The sequence below is a fragment of the Haemorhous mexicanus genome, chromosome 8, assembly GCF_027477595.1.
Source record: "Haemorhous mexicanus isolate bHaeMex1 chromosome 8, bHaeMex1.pri, whole genome shotgun sequence".
Lineage (NCBI taxonomy): Eukaryota > Metazoa > Chordata > Aves > Passeriformes > Fringillidae > Haemorhous > Haemorhous mexicanus.
In genome coordinates this window covers 16,415,827-16,428,298 of record NC_082348.1, presented here as the reverse complement: position 1 = coordinate 16,428,298, position 12,472 = coordinate 16,415,827, and the positions used below count along the sequence as shown (strand labels likewise).

At 42.8% G+C, this 12,472-nt stretch overlaps 1 protein-coding gene across 4 annotated transcripts in view; it reads left to right on the top strand.

Annotated features, from left to right (window-relative positions):
- RBMS1 (RNA binding motif single stranded interacting protein 1) overlaps window positions 1-12,472 on the top strand; it is a 141,838-nt gene that overhangs the window by 50,807 nt on the left and 78,559 nt on the right. The window contains exon 1 of one of the 4 annotated variants that reach the window (XM_059852941.1): window positions 1,002-1,303. The exons of 2 other annotated variants lie outside the window; for them this stretch is intronic. In XM_059852941.1, coding sequence (XP_059708924.1) covers window positions 1,241-1,303 — 63 coding nt within the window. In that variant the 5' untranslated portion in view covers window positions 1,002-1,240. Of the gene's footprint in view, window positions 1-1,001; window positions 1,304-1,731; window positions 1,871-12,472 lie in introns of those variants that run through there. One more of the 4 variants, XM_059852942.1, reaches the window with a different exon arrangement.

The following is a 12,472-nucleotide window of genomic DNA, read 5'->3' as shown; positions in this document are numbered from 1 at the left end:
TCTAGGGAAGTCAGTAATTGAAGAGTGTATGTTTTTGTAAATACTAGCATTTTCAGATGTTATTTGGCTTTTCAGTAATGAACTACCTGGCAATTTTCTGTTTCTTCTCAGCTGTTTCCTATGGCCATGTTGGGGTGTATGGGATCAGGGTCACCGTATTGTCAGAAAGAGGAAGAGAAACCAAAAGGTGCCTGATGATGCATGTCCGTGGCAGTTCTTCTAAAGTGTCACTGATCAGTCAGTGGCCTAACAAAGCTATGGCTCTGGGCTTTCTTAGAAACTAGATTGTCAACATCAGTGGGTAATGTAAATATAGTAATGTAAACAGTGCAGAGTACCAGGAGTGAAATTGGGAACTCCTTGCCTCCGTATGTTCCTGTCTTAGAGCCTAAGAACTGTAACGTTTCCTAGGCCTAAATTCCTTGAAGAAACTTAAGAATTTTCCCTCACTTCCCAAATGCTGCCTTGAGGCACTGGAGAGGGCTGTGACCGGATGTTCCTCCCCCCTCCCCATCCCTAGTCAAGAAGAACTTAGGAGAGTTAAAGGGCTCAGTGTTCATCGCCTCGGAGCGGTCGGCCCCGCAGTCGGGGGGTGCACCAACCGGGGCTGTCCCCGCTGCAGCCGGGGCGCCGCGGGATGTCCCGCTCCGGCCGCTCTGGGGTCGGGACCCCGCCGGGCGCGCCCCGCGGCGGAATGCGCGGCACGCGGGCCCGCCGCCCCCCCGCGCCCCTCTCAGGCGCAACCATTGCGCGGCGCGGGGGCGTCCGCGCCCGCCGCCCCGCTCCGCGCCTCCCCTGGCGCCGCGCCCCGCTCCGCGTCCCCCTCCTCGCGCGGGACGGGACGGGACGGGGCGGGGCGGGGTGCGAGCACCGCGCCCGTTCCGCGCTTCCCCGCCGCGGCTCGGCGCTTCCCCGCCCGCTCCCTCCCTCTCCTGGGCGGTGGTTGAGGCCGGCAGGAGGTGGGGCCGGGCTGGGCCGGGCCGGGCCGGGCTGGGCTAGGCTGGGGCAGCCGGCGGCGGTCAGCGGGGGCCCGTGGATGGCAGCCTGGGCGGCCGCCGTGGGATAGGGTCGACGCGGAGCGGGGCCGGGCAGGGCGGGGGCCGAGCGGAGGGTTCGAGGAGCCGCAGCCGGCGGAGAAGGCACGGAGGCGGAGAGCGCCCTGCAGCCCCGCCGCGCCGCAGCCCGGCGGCCGCCAAAGTTGCTCCCCATCCCGAGGGGGAGCGGGGGATCAGGCGGGGCGATGATCTTCCCCAGCAGCAACAGCAGCGCGGCGGGCGGCGGTCGGACCCCCTATCGGAAGCAGGTAAGGGAGGGGGTGTGTGGGTTTGTGGCACCCCCGCGTTCCCCCCGCAGCCCCGAGGTGCTGGGGGAGGAGTGGGGAGAGGAGTGGCGACTGGCGTGAGTTGCGGCTTGCAGCCTGCTCACTTCTCGAGAGCTGGGATTTGAAATAGAGAAACTCTCTTGTCCTTTTAAATTTTTTTTTAACCTTCTCTGAAGAACCGCGCCGTGACCTTGGCGAGTGCCGGGGCGGCCGCCGTCGGGTCACCTTCGCGGGGCGGTGCGGGGCGGCCGCCGGGGGCCGGGCGGGTGCTGGCCCCGCCGGGCTCGGCAACAGGTTAGAAAGGACCCGGTGTCGCAACAGCGAAACTTGGGGCTGGGGCTGGATGTTTTTCACTCGGCGTGAAATGAGCGAGGGGATCCGGGCGCGTTTTTTCTTTCGAACAACCCTCCAGAAAACCTCCGCCGCCCTTCGGGTGCGCCCCAACTCCTCCCGAGGGGGGGCACAGGGGGACCCTGTGACATTTTACGGACAAAGTGGTCTCTCTGATAAGCTCGAACCACTCGCATCTATGGAGCTGTACTGAAAGAGGTATTTCTTTGTTTGTTTTTTTAGTCGCTGGAAATAAAATATTTGAAATAGTTGTGTTACAACCTTGCCGGACCGTTTGTCTTTGGCTGCGCTTTTTACGCACACAAGATGCAATGTTGGTATTAATCTTACATTATTTACTGCTTAGTGTGTTCTTTTTCATTGACTCTTCGATTAAATTAAAAAAAGAAACAAAAAACCCTTACATTTCAAGTTAATGGGAAAGCGTACACTCTGTGTGTGCCAGGGGGTAAATGGAGTAGAGGTCACTGACAAGCTACCGGCTTGACAAAGCATGCCAAAAATACTATGGCAGGCTTCTTTCCAGGTGAGAAAAAAATCCTTCAGTGTCTGCTGCACTTAGTAGCTGAAACGAGTAATTTGACAGGTTCAGTCAGCAATACTGGGGAAGTTCGTCCTATTTTGCTTGGGGTCAGAATGCATTAAGGGTAGAAATAGGAAATCAGATATCACTGCTGCACACAGTGAAGGGTTTCATATAAGTAATGAGGACATAGGCTTGGAAATTTTGAACTCTTGGTTCATTGCTGGGATGACACATGGTCTGTGTAGCTAACCTGCTTGACAGTGAAAGTTGGACTCATATTTTCTTGAAGCTTAAGTAAAAATTGCTATTTCCTTTCTCCTCCCTATTATTTTATAGAAATATCTTTTTGATAAGAATCACTGGTATGTTATCTCAGCAGCGCTCTGCAGATGCTGCCCAGCAGTGCATGGAATTATCTTTGCATCTTGTAGTCAAAGTGTTCAAGTCCATACATAACAAAGCATGCTTATTGTGTGCGCTGGTTTTGGTTTGTTGTTAATAAATGTCCTGGATACGCCCATGCTGATCATCTTGTCTGGTGCTGCTGCATACTTTACAAATGAAGCCAGTGCATCAGATACAATTTCGTGCTCTCCCTGAGAGGACCATTAATCAAGGAAGGCCCCTTGTGTGGCTGTGCAGTGTGTCGGGTGTGGGGCAGGGTGTTGGCAGGAGCCGAGGGCAGTGGGGCCAGGCCTCGTGCTGGCAGGGCTGTGTTTTATGTGCGGATGTGAGTTTGCCTGCTGGTCTGGAGCAGGCTGATAAGATGCTCTTCTTTTCACAGTGCACTCCTTAGATTCAAAGAGCTAAAAGGGCCGACTGAATCAGAAAAACAAACAGACCCTTTCTCCCCAATAGGCAAAGAAAGAAATGAATGCAGGGGTATTATGTGAGCTTAAGACCCTGGGTACCAAAGGTTTCTTTTGTTAGTGTGTAGCTATTCTCTGCTCAAACACTTCCTACATAAGGAGCCAGGATCTGTGCTTTTCTCCAGTTAAGTCCATGGAAAACGCCTATTAGCTTCATTCATGTAGACTCCTGACGATTAGCCATTGGCTTTCTGATCTCCCTTTCACTCAGACTTCACCTGCAGGGGTGAGCTGATGTCAAACAGTGCTGAAGAGTGCTGCAAGCCTTATTTTTCAAGCCATGATAATTAAGAAAAGTTGAGATTAAGTCTCTGTATGCTCTGTGTAACCCATATTCAGACAATTGCATAGTAGCTCAGCTTTAGCCTGAGACACTAGGTACTGATAGTGTAGGTAAAGTTTCAACCAATGTCTCTAAAAGGAGTAACTGGATTTCCTATGCTAACAGTGTGTCATATGTGAAACTGAAACAATTTTAAATAACTTGTAAGAAAAATTAAAATCTTTGAGCAGCTTGTGTGTCTCTGTTGGTATTTTAATACATATCAGAATAGTAAAAGAACACTTCATGTTTAGTATTACCCTGTTTCATTTTTCAGAGTCTGTAGCAGATTCAGTTGAAAAAATGAGTGATTAACTGATAAAAGGCGAGGTGTCACTAACCTGATTTAGTTTTAGACATTGTAATATAATATGAATTTCTACCTTAATTTAAAACATTGACAAAATGCCATATAGGTAGAGTAGTTCAAATCTTTACCCATACTCTCTTTTTGTTTTCCCAAATAACTCTGTTTTGTTTTATAAACAAATCTGTGCCTATAATATTATGTTTGGTACCTCTCGTATCTACACTGTGCAACTCTGGCATGTAGGAGCGAGTCAACATTCTCAATTTCAGGTCAGATTTGAGTGGCCTGATCATCTTCTCTCTTCTAGAGTACTTGTAAGAATACTAAAATGTGGTCTCTGCTCAAAAGGATTTCCTGCATTATGGACAGACAGGCATATTAAAAATACTCTTACCAGGCTTAAAATTGAGACGTTGCTTAAATAAGTGACAGCTCATCTGAGAACTAATTTGAAATGCAGATGTAGGTCTTGTTAAAGAATGAAAGCCACACAATATCTGCAGTAATAACCTATCACAACACTCAGCCGTACATCCTGTCTGAAAAAGGTGTAAGCTAAGACTTTTGCTATCAAGGTTATTTGAGCTATTGTAAAGAATGCATGTGTGTGCATCCGTAATGAAAAGGAAACAAAATGAGATACAATACCCTGCTTAATACAGGCATTTTTAGCCCTTGGTTTGTTGAGAACAAGATGATTCTCTGTCCCTCCTCCCACTTTTGTCATTCTCATGTAAATCGGGAGGCGCTTCTCTGAAGTAAATATTTCTACACTCTGTAAAATTATCGTAAATGGAAAATTAGGCTTTCTCCTGCCATCTGCTCCTTGAATCTACAGAGCTACTCCAGCTATTTGATTAGGGATTTTAAATCACTTTGCGTAGGGAGGTTCCTCTGCTCTCAGGTTTCTCCAAGAGGAAGCCAGAAGCAGCTCTGGAGGTCTGGGAAGGAGAAGAGTGCAGAATCCTACCAGCACAGCCTGGGTACTCAGGCAGCCTGTGCCTTTTAACAGCTTTGCCCTGTAAGGGTGATTATTGTTGCATTTTGATGAGTGTAATGTTTGTCTTTGCGGCATGAGGAGATTTACATAGTTTTCTGCTTTTGAGAAGATTAACTGGGTGTAGTTGCACGTGAGGAATTTAACACTGATTTGAGGTTTGGCCTGTGAATGGAGGGACAGACAAGGTTTTGATCAATCTTTTCACGTAGCTCCGTTAATATCAAGTGTTGTGTCGCAGCTTAGGTTTTCTTAAAGTTGAAGGTTAAGGTTGGTTTCTAATGACAGTTAAATGGAGAAAGCTTTTGCCAGTCTCAGGCTAAAAGTGTAGATTAGCCTTTCACTCTATCTACAGGTTTAACCTCTCAAGAAGCTACACCTCTAATCCTGCTTTATGAGTTCCCAGTTGGCGCTGTGTGTGGTGTCTGTGTGTGTGAGAAGGAACCTCATTAAACTTGCAAGACCTGGGCATGGTCATAACTCAAAACATGCAGCTCCACGGAGCAGTCTGTGCCCAGAGGGATTTGACACAGCCCCTCCTGTGTGTATGGATGGTGCTGCTGCAGGGGGGAGGCTGAGGTGCCTAAGATTGAGCAGATATCTGTGGTTACAGAAATAAACGGGATTAGTTTCTTTTTGTTTCTTTCTCTGAGAACTGTAAGAATTGTAATTTTGTATCACTGGCTTGAGGTGACAGACTCTATTTCCCTTTACATTGTATACAACGTTAAAGGATCTAACTTGGTTTCACAGAACTGAACTCCTACATTAAGTACCAGTACTACATTAATACTTTAATTTTTTAAGTGCATCTATAAAATTGTTTATGAAGTTCTGCTTTATTCTCAAGGGAGCAAAACTACTCAGTCAGTGGTTTTCTATACTTGTACCAAACTGTGAATGAAAGAAATAAAAGGAAACATCTTATCTTGTTCAGGCATGATGTTATAGATTATAAAGTGATATAATTGTCTTATCTATTTGGCAATTTGAAGTTTTTGTTTAGTATTTCTAACAGGGTGAACAATATATTTTTGTCTCTTTGGAAGTGTTATTGTTTAAATTATGTGTCTTTGCCATTTAGTTTCGCATGGAAGGGAAGACAGAAGTCTGTGTCTTGAACATCTGCTGTTTTGTTTTGGGTTCATTTTTTTCCCCTGAAACTTCCAACTGTTAAAAAAATTGCTTGAGTTAACACATTTCAGAAGAGTTAGATCCTTTAAACTGTAACTGCTGGCAGGGAGGAGAGGGGAAGGAAGGAAGGGAGTGGAAAATCCTTTCCTGCAGGCTTGAGATGGCTCCTAAAACATCCGCACAGTGCTGCAACCAAGTAAATAAAAATAATGATCATTTGCCATTATAACCATTTCGGTAAGCTTCCCCCCCTCCCTTTTAAATGTGTGGTTGAAATTGACCTTTGTTTGTTGCACGAGGTGGTGTATAACAAAAAAAGTCAGCGGAGACCAGGAACCTCTAGTGGATTTCCCTCATGGATCTGCTTCCAAGTTCTTATGAAGGTTTTTCTCCTTTCCTACAGCCAGTTTGTTTTCAAACATCTTACTTGGGGGGCAGTGTGAAGGCTTATAAATCTGTAATCCTAATGAAGAGGTGCATGGAGATGTTTTGATCTTGGAAGAAGTGCTGGTCAGAAGTATTTCAAAAAACAGCAGAAGCACATTTGAAAGTTCTTGAGCCTTGCTGAAGTAATTGTGAGTTACTTTGCATATGTTTCAGAATTGCAGTGTACTCTGGTAATTATAACAGCCCTGCAGAAGCCACCGCATTTGCAGCTTGCTGATGCAACAGGAAAGGGAAGGGATGAGTTAGAAATAGAGGAGAAACGAGGAGGGGAACTATGGATTAGATAAGCACAAGCCTCCTAACCCAGCAACTTAGGAAACATACACACAACAAAAAAATCATGTGCTATGAGGGCTGGTTACTGTGATTAGCACAGCTTTAGCTGTTTCCCTCCAGAGACTGCAGTTAAGGCAGTGTAGCTGCAGCTGTGTATTGACTCACAAAGTAGTTTTAAACTGCAGTTGAAGTAATAGAATGCTGGTGAGAGATTGCTTAAAAAAAATCAAGATTACCTAGGTTTGTGGCAGTTTGAGTTAGTTTATTTCTAGGAATTTAAGTTTAGTAACTCTTATTACTCTTTATGTAAATTGATTTTTAACAGTAAAACTCTATACCAATTTTAAGACTTAACCTGTGCACTAAGATGTGTTGGCTTCAAAATATCTAGCAAGTATTTTGAAGTCTTAGAAGCTCTTCAAAACAAAAAGGTAGTTGCAACATTTCAAAAATTTCTTTTTTTGAATTTATTATCTAGCATGAGGATATATCAGCTCTAGGGTCTGTTGCAAGATAATAGCTGACAACTACAGAAATGCATAAATATATAATAATATGATTTATAATAATACCTTTTTGTTAATATGTCCTCATAAAAGCCATGCTGTATGCTTAACTAGAATTGTTTAGGAAATCATTCATGTGTGTCTTATTTGTTTACAGTACTCTGCTCTAGAAAAATGATGTGTCAAATAAAGTGGGTATTTAGAATTTACTTGTTTGATAGAATTGTAGAACTTTGTGAGGTTGCAGTGGAAACAAGCAGCACATTGTTCTGGGGAGTCTCATTTGGGCTTCATTTTCCTTTGTTTAAGAACAACAGAAACGCCAGGACAGGGTGAGCATCAAACTTAGTTTAGCCTGATGCTTACCTGCTTGTGAAATGAAATGCTTCTTTACTGCAATTAAACATGTGTAACTTTATTTCACCATTGATTCTGTTTCTTTACAGTGTCTCTTATTGGCAATGGCACTTTCACCCCTTATTGTGTGGGGTTTTTTTTCTGCTTAGAGGAGAAGGGGATTTATTTCTTTCCTTACCTTCTATTGTTTTCTCAGATCAGAATTTCCTCCACCATATGGTGCTTTGTTCAATAAAGGGGAAACATGAGTCCTTTGGTTAACTATAGCTCATATATTCTGTCACTTGGGCACTACAGCATAACAGTGTTAAAGTTCAGTCCTTTAGGATATTCAAGGTATGTGTATGGCACTTTAATTTTTACTGTGCTTGAGAAATCTAAGGATTCAGGTGGGAGTTTGGATGAGCATTACATGGGAGCTTTTCTTAGGATTGTTTGTCACTGCATGGCCCTTCTCATGCTTGTGGTCTTACCACAGCTGCCAGGAAGGCTGCTGCAACTTGGTGAAGGATTATCCAGTTATCTTTGAAAATCTGAAGCAGTGTTCATAGATTCTTGGCTATTCTGAAATGACTGACAATCTTGCTCTAAGTTTTGCTTGACCCACAGAAACTTTATCAGGTTGCGCTTGTGCCACTGCAACAGTCCAAAATCACTCCAAACACCAGGCAGGAAAGGGTAAAATCAAATGCAGAGACTTGTTAACAAGTACACAAATACAAATATAGAATTCTTAAAATGGAGAAATGAAAAAAAACCTGAACAATATAGTAGTACAAGAGCTGGAAGTTTCCTTTACCTTATATGCAGGCATGTGGCACACAACCTCCAGTCTTCTCAGGGAGACTGGTTATTGTCCAACCCTGTCACCTCCTGTGTTCAGAGAAGAGACTCTGATCTAAGGCTCTGTATTTCTCTGTATTTTATTTGTTCTTAACCCACTTGAGGGGGATAAGGAGTAGATACTGCTTTTTATTTTGTGAGTTGGTGATGCCTCTTTCAAGACCATAGGTTGTTTTTTCCTGCTTTGGAAGCAGTGATGTCTCTTGGGCATCCCCAGATGCAATGCTGCCTCAGATTTGGAGAGCTCTTTAGCTGAGCACTAGAGAGATGGTTGGTGTGTTGCAAAGGAGATTCCATGTATGAAATTATGAAGGAATTCCAAGTCTTGTGGTGTTTTTCTTTCTATTCTGCCTATATGTACAATTTGCTAATAATGCTTTAAACAGTTGTGCAGCAGATATTTTGGTGGGCTGCTATGGGAGTGGGGGAGACCCTGTCACTCCAGCTGCTGCAGGTGACTGGCAGGTGTGTGTCACCTGTGTGCCCACCTTTGAGCATGGCCACGGTGACCCATTTGGAACTGTTTGTATTGCCACATGCATGTGTGCTGTTCTGGCTTAGCTCAGCTAATCGCTTAGCCAAGGTTTTAAATAACCTATTACAACATGAAACTCTTTGAAGTATGTGGTGTAGAAGTAACATACAGTACAAGTCTGTGTTAACTCGGCCCCCTGTGGCTGTGCTGTGGGAGAGGAGGGACACGGTGGGTGTGCCATGCCCTGGCCAGGGACTTGCCTCCTGCGAGCCCGGGAAAGCAGCAGCCACGCTGGATAAACCTGGGCTTTGGCAGAGCTGGCACACACTTCCATGGATTTCTGTCTGTGTGAAAGCAACCACCAGCAGTCGAGGTCCTTTGAAGTGTTTAGTGGTCTGTCTTCCAGATAAGTTCAAGAAGAGTTTAGAATTGTGAGTCTGAATTTTAAGACTCTTGCTTATGCCAGTGCATATTTACATAGCCGGTGGTGCCACTGCATGGGGTGAGACTGCTGGCATCAAAAAGTGCTTATTGAGACAGAGAACAGAATACTTCTGAATTTCCCCTAGGAGAAACCTGAGTTGAGTAGTTGGTATATCATGGGATTAAACTCTCATTCAGAATCAAATGGTATTTAAATTGCTTTAATATTATTTCACCCGGTCTGTTTGGTTTGCACGTTCCTTATTATGATAATACTTGTGCTTATTTAAAATTATTTCTGTGTAATTTCAAAAAAAACGTTTGAGACAGATATTAAATAGGATTGTTTATCTACTAATCTTTGAAACTGGGGCATTTTTTTGGCTTTTCTTTAGCATTCCAGGAGGTATATCTCTGAATGCCACTTGTGAGAAACACTTATCAAAACTGGGGTTTAAGAATAGTGTTTCACTTAAACAAAAATATAAATTATAAGATTTCTTTATAGTCTTAGGGTATCAATGCCTCCAATTTATACATATGCATGTAAATATTCCAGAATTAGGGACAGTTTTTGAGATGAGAGAACCAGTTATATCCTGCAGTACTGAGAAGCTACAGAATACATTTGAAATCTTCAGTAATTTTAATGGTGAATAATACTAAGATGTAATTCAGTATATAGAATTTCAGCTGGTTAAAGGTGCTAGTGTTACGTAGGACATTCTGTGGCACCAGTAGAAGAATGCAGGGGCTTTTTAGTTTTCTTTTTTAAATGCTCTAAGAGCTGCTCCCATTCCCAGATACAGTATTCTACAATGTTGTGGAGGCTAATGCAAGATGGAAATGGTTAAGGAAGTCATTGTTTCATCATCAGGTCAATATTTTAATTGCCGTAGTGACAAAATCATGTTAACTTTGGAAGCAGACTTTGTCAGATTGCCAGCAAACATAATGTTCTTAGATCTCTCAGGTGTGGAGTGTCATGGTCTCAGTCACTAAGGGCTGCAGACTGGTGTAGTCATTGTAAAAGGCACTCTGGATTTTCATGTAACTGTTCTTTGTGTATTCTGGTAAATTGTTGGGAATTCCCTGCTCTGAGGCTCCTGACAATTTGGTGCTTTCTGGTTCACGGTTTCTGTTGCTGCTTTATTATTGTTTTAGTATTATTAATGTAGTGGTTGGATTTCAGTATATTAAATGATGTAAGGAAACATCTAGCCTATCTGCTTGTCTTATCCTTCTGACAAAGGCATTATTTTGGTGTGACACTTCTCTGTTGACCCTCTTTCAAAATGACTGAATACATCTCCACCTTCTTCATTCCCTGAAATAAGTGCTGTGTTGTGTCATTGTCCTGGGTAATAGTAGAAGTCCAAGGTCAGCCACACCTATAAAGGTTATTCATAAGGATTAAGATGGTGACCTGAAGTTCAAAATGGTTCTTTCACTGGTATTTTGGATAGTCTTAACTAAATTGTTAAGGTTTGACTATTCAAAAGGTTCTTGCTAATATTAGTTTCCTACATCTCAGTTTTTGCACAGAAATATACTAACACCTACCAGTGGTTCAAATACTACAGCAATTAGGACTAAATATCTTGAAAAAAATTATTTATATACACATGCATACATACCTATGTAGAAGTCTATGTTTGTCTGTTCCCTGAAGCTCAGGATAGAGCAGATTATTTGGAATGATAGAACTGTGTTCAAGTTCTACCTGTCACATACTGTGTAAGTAGTTTCTTTATGGTCTATGAGAACATTCATCTGAATGCTATTATTGCTCTTTCCAGATAATTAGCAATGGCAAAGTTCATTTTGGCAAGAAACTGGACTGTTGAAACGATAGTTTTCGAAGGTTGATTTACTGTTAGCAGTAGGTACTTTTATTTTATTTAAGCAGATGTTTGAAGGGCAGAAAGGCAGTCAACCATGAAAATATTACTGAGAACAGGAATAATTCCCTGAAGTTCAGTGGCTAAGATTTTACAGAAATTTAATCTACTTATCATTAGTGGTTTTATATCCTTATCTTTCCTATGAAACAAACTTCCTTAGGGTTTAGGGGTTTCCCCCCCCTTTTTTTTTTTTTTTTTTTTTTTTTGAGAAGTCCTTACTTCATTATTCTGTTGTCCCATTTAAATTTTGAAATAAAATTAAATTGCATAAATTCAAAATTCAAATATTTGGGTTTTTTGTTTGTTTGGTTTTTTTTAGGTTTTGTTGTTGTTGTTTTTTAAAGGAAATGCAGTACACCATCATTCAATATTTGGTGACTTTTGTAGTGAGCCAGTGCTGGTGTACAAGATTATTAGTGTTAAATATCCAACTGTTGTGGAGATAGATAAGCTGCAAAGGTAGAATTACCTTTGAAAAGTGCAGTTGAATGTACTTATTCAAAATGTGATTCCTTGAAATTATCCACAGTGCAAGACAAACCTGAAAGCAGTTGCTAAGCACTGGGGTTGTGCAGTTAGCAGAGACAAGTGATTAATTTGTCTTAAAAAGTTAGCCAATGGCTGGGTAGATTCCCTTTCACTACAGCATTTTAAAGTTAATTATCAATTCCAAATGTACTTATTAGAAGTATTTTCCTTCATCTATAACTTTCTGGTGTGTTCAGAGGTATTATTCCTCAGCTGAATTCTTGCACCAAGGGTAAGAACATGACTATTAAAATTGTGGATGAGTTGGGCTCAGTGCCCAAATGAACCAGTTTATTCCTGACTAGTGTTTGTCATCTATCCATACCTACCACCAGACATGGTTCAAGCCACGTGTCCCTTCACCACTCACAGGTGGAGACTGTCTCCCACAGGTGCTGCAGCTGTTGTGCCAGCTGTGCTGATGCATGGCCTACTGGCTGCAGGGGCTTCTGAACCCTTTGGTGGCTGCTGGAGCACTCCTTGGATGGTCTCTGCTTGTAGCTGTAGCTGCTCACATGCCTGAGTCAGACTGTTACCTGCACTGCCACAACCAGTTCTGCCTGGCAGTTGAATTTCTCATATATTATTAATGTTGTATTAGTAGTACGTCTGGAAGCTTTCCTAGGTGTTATCTAATTCTTGTGTTTTTCATTTCAGGATTGACAATGATTCATTGTGCAGTCAGACATTTCCCCAGCAGCTATTTGGATGCACCAAGGCATGGCATCCCGCACTTGCTTAGCATACAGCTGCTAAATCTTTAACTGATCTTCAGAACTAAGTTTCTGGGTGTAAAAGGGATTGTTCATTATCATACACTGTGAAGTCACAAACATTTTAATTTTAGAATACATCATATTGTGTGACTTGATTTTCTGACATC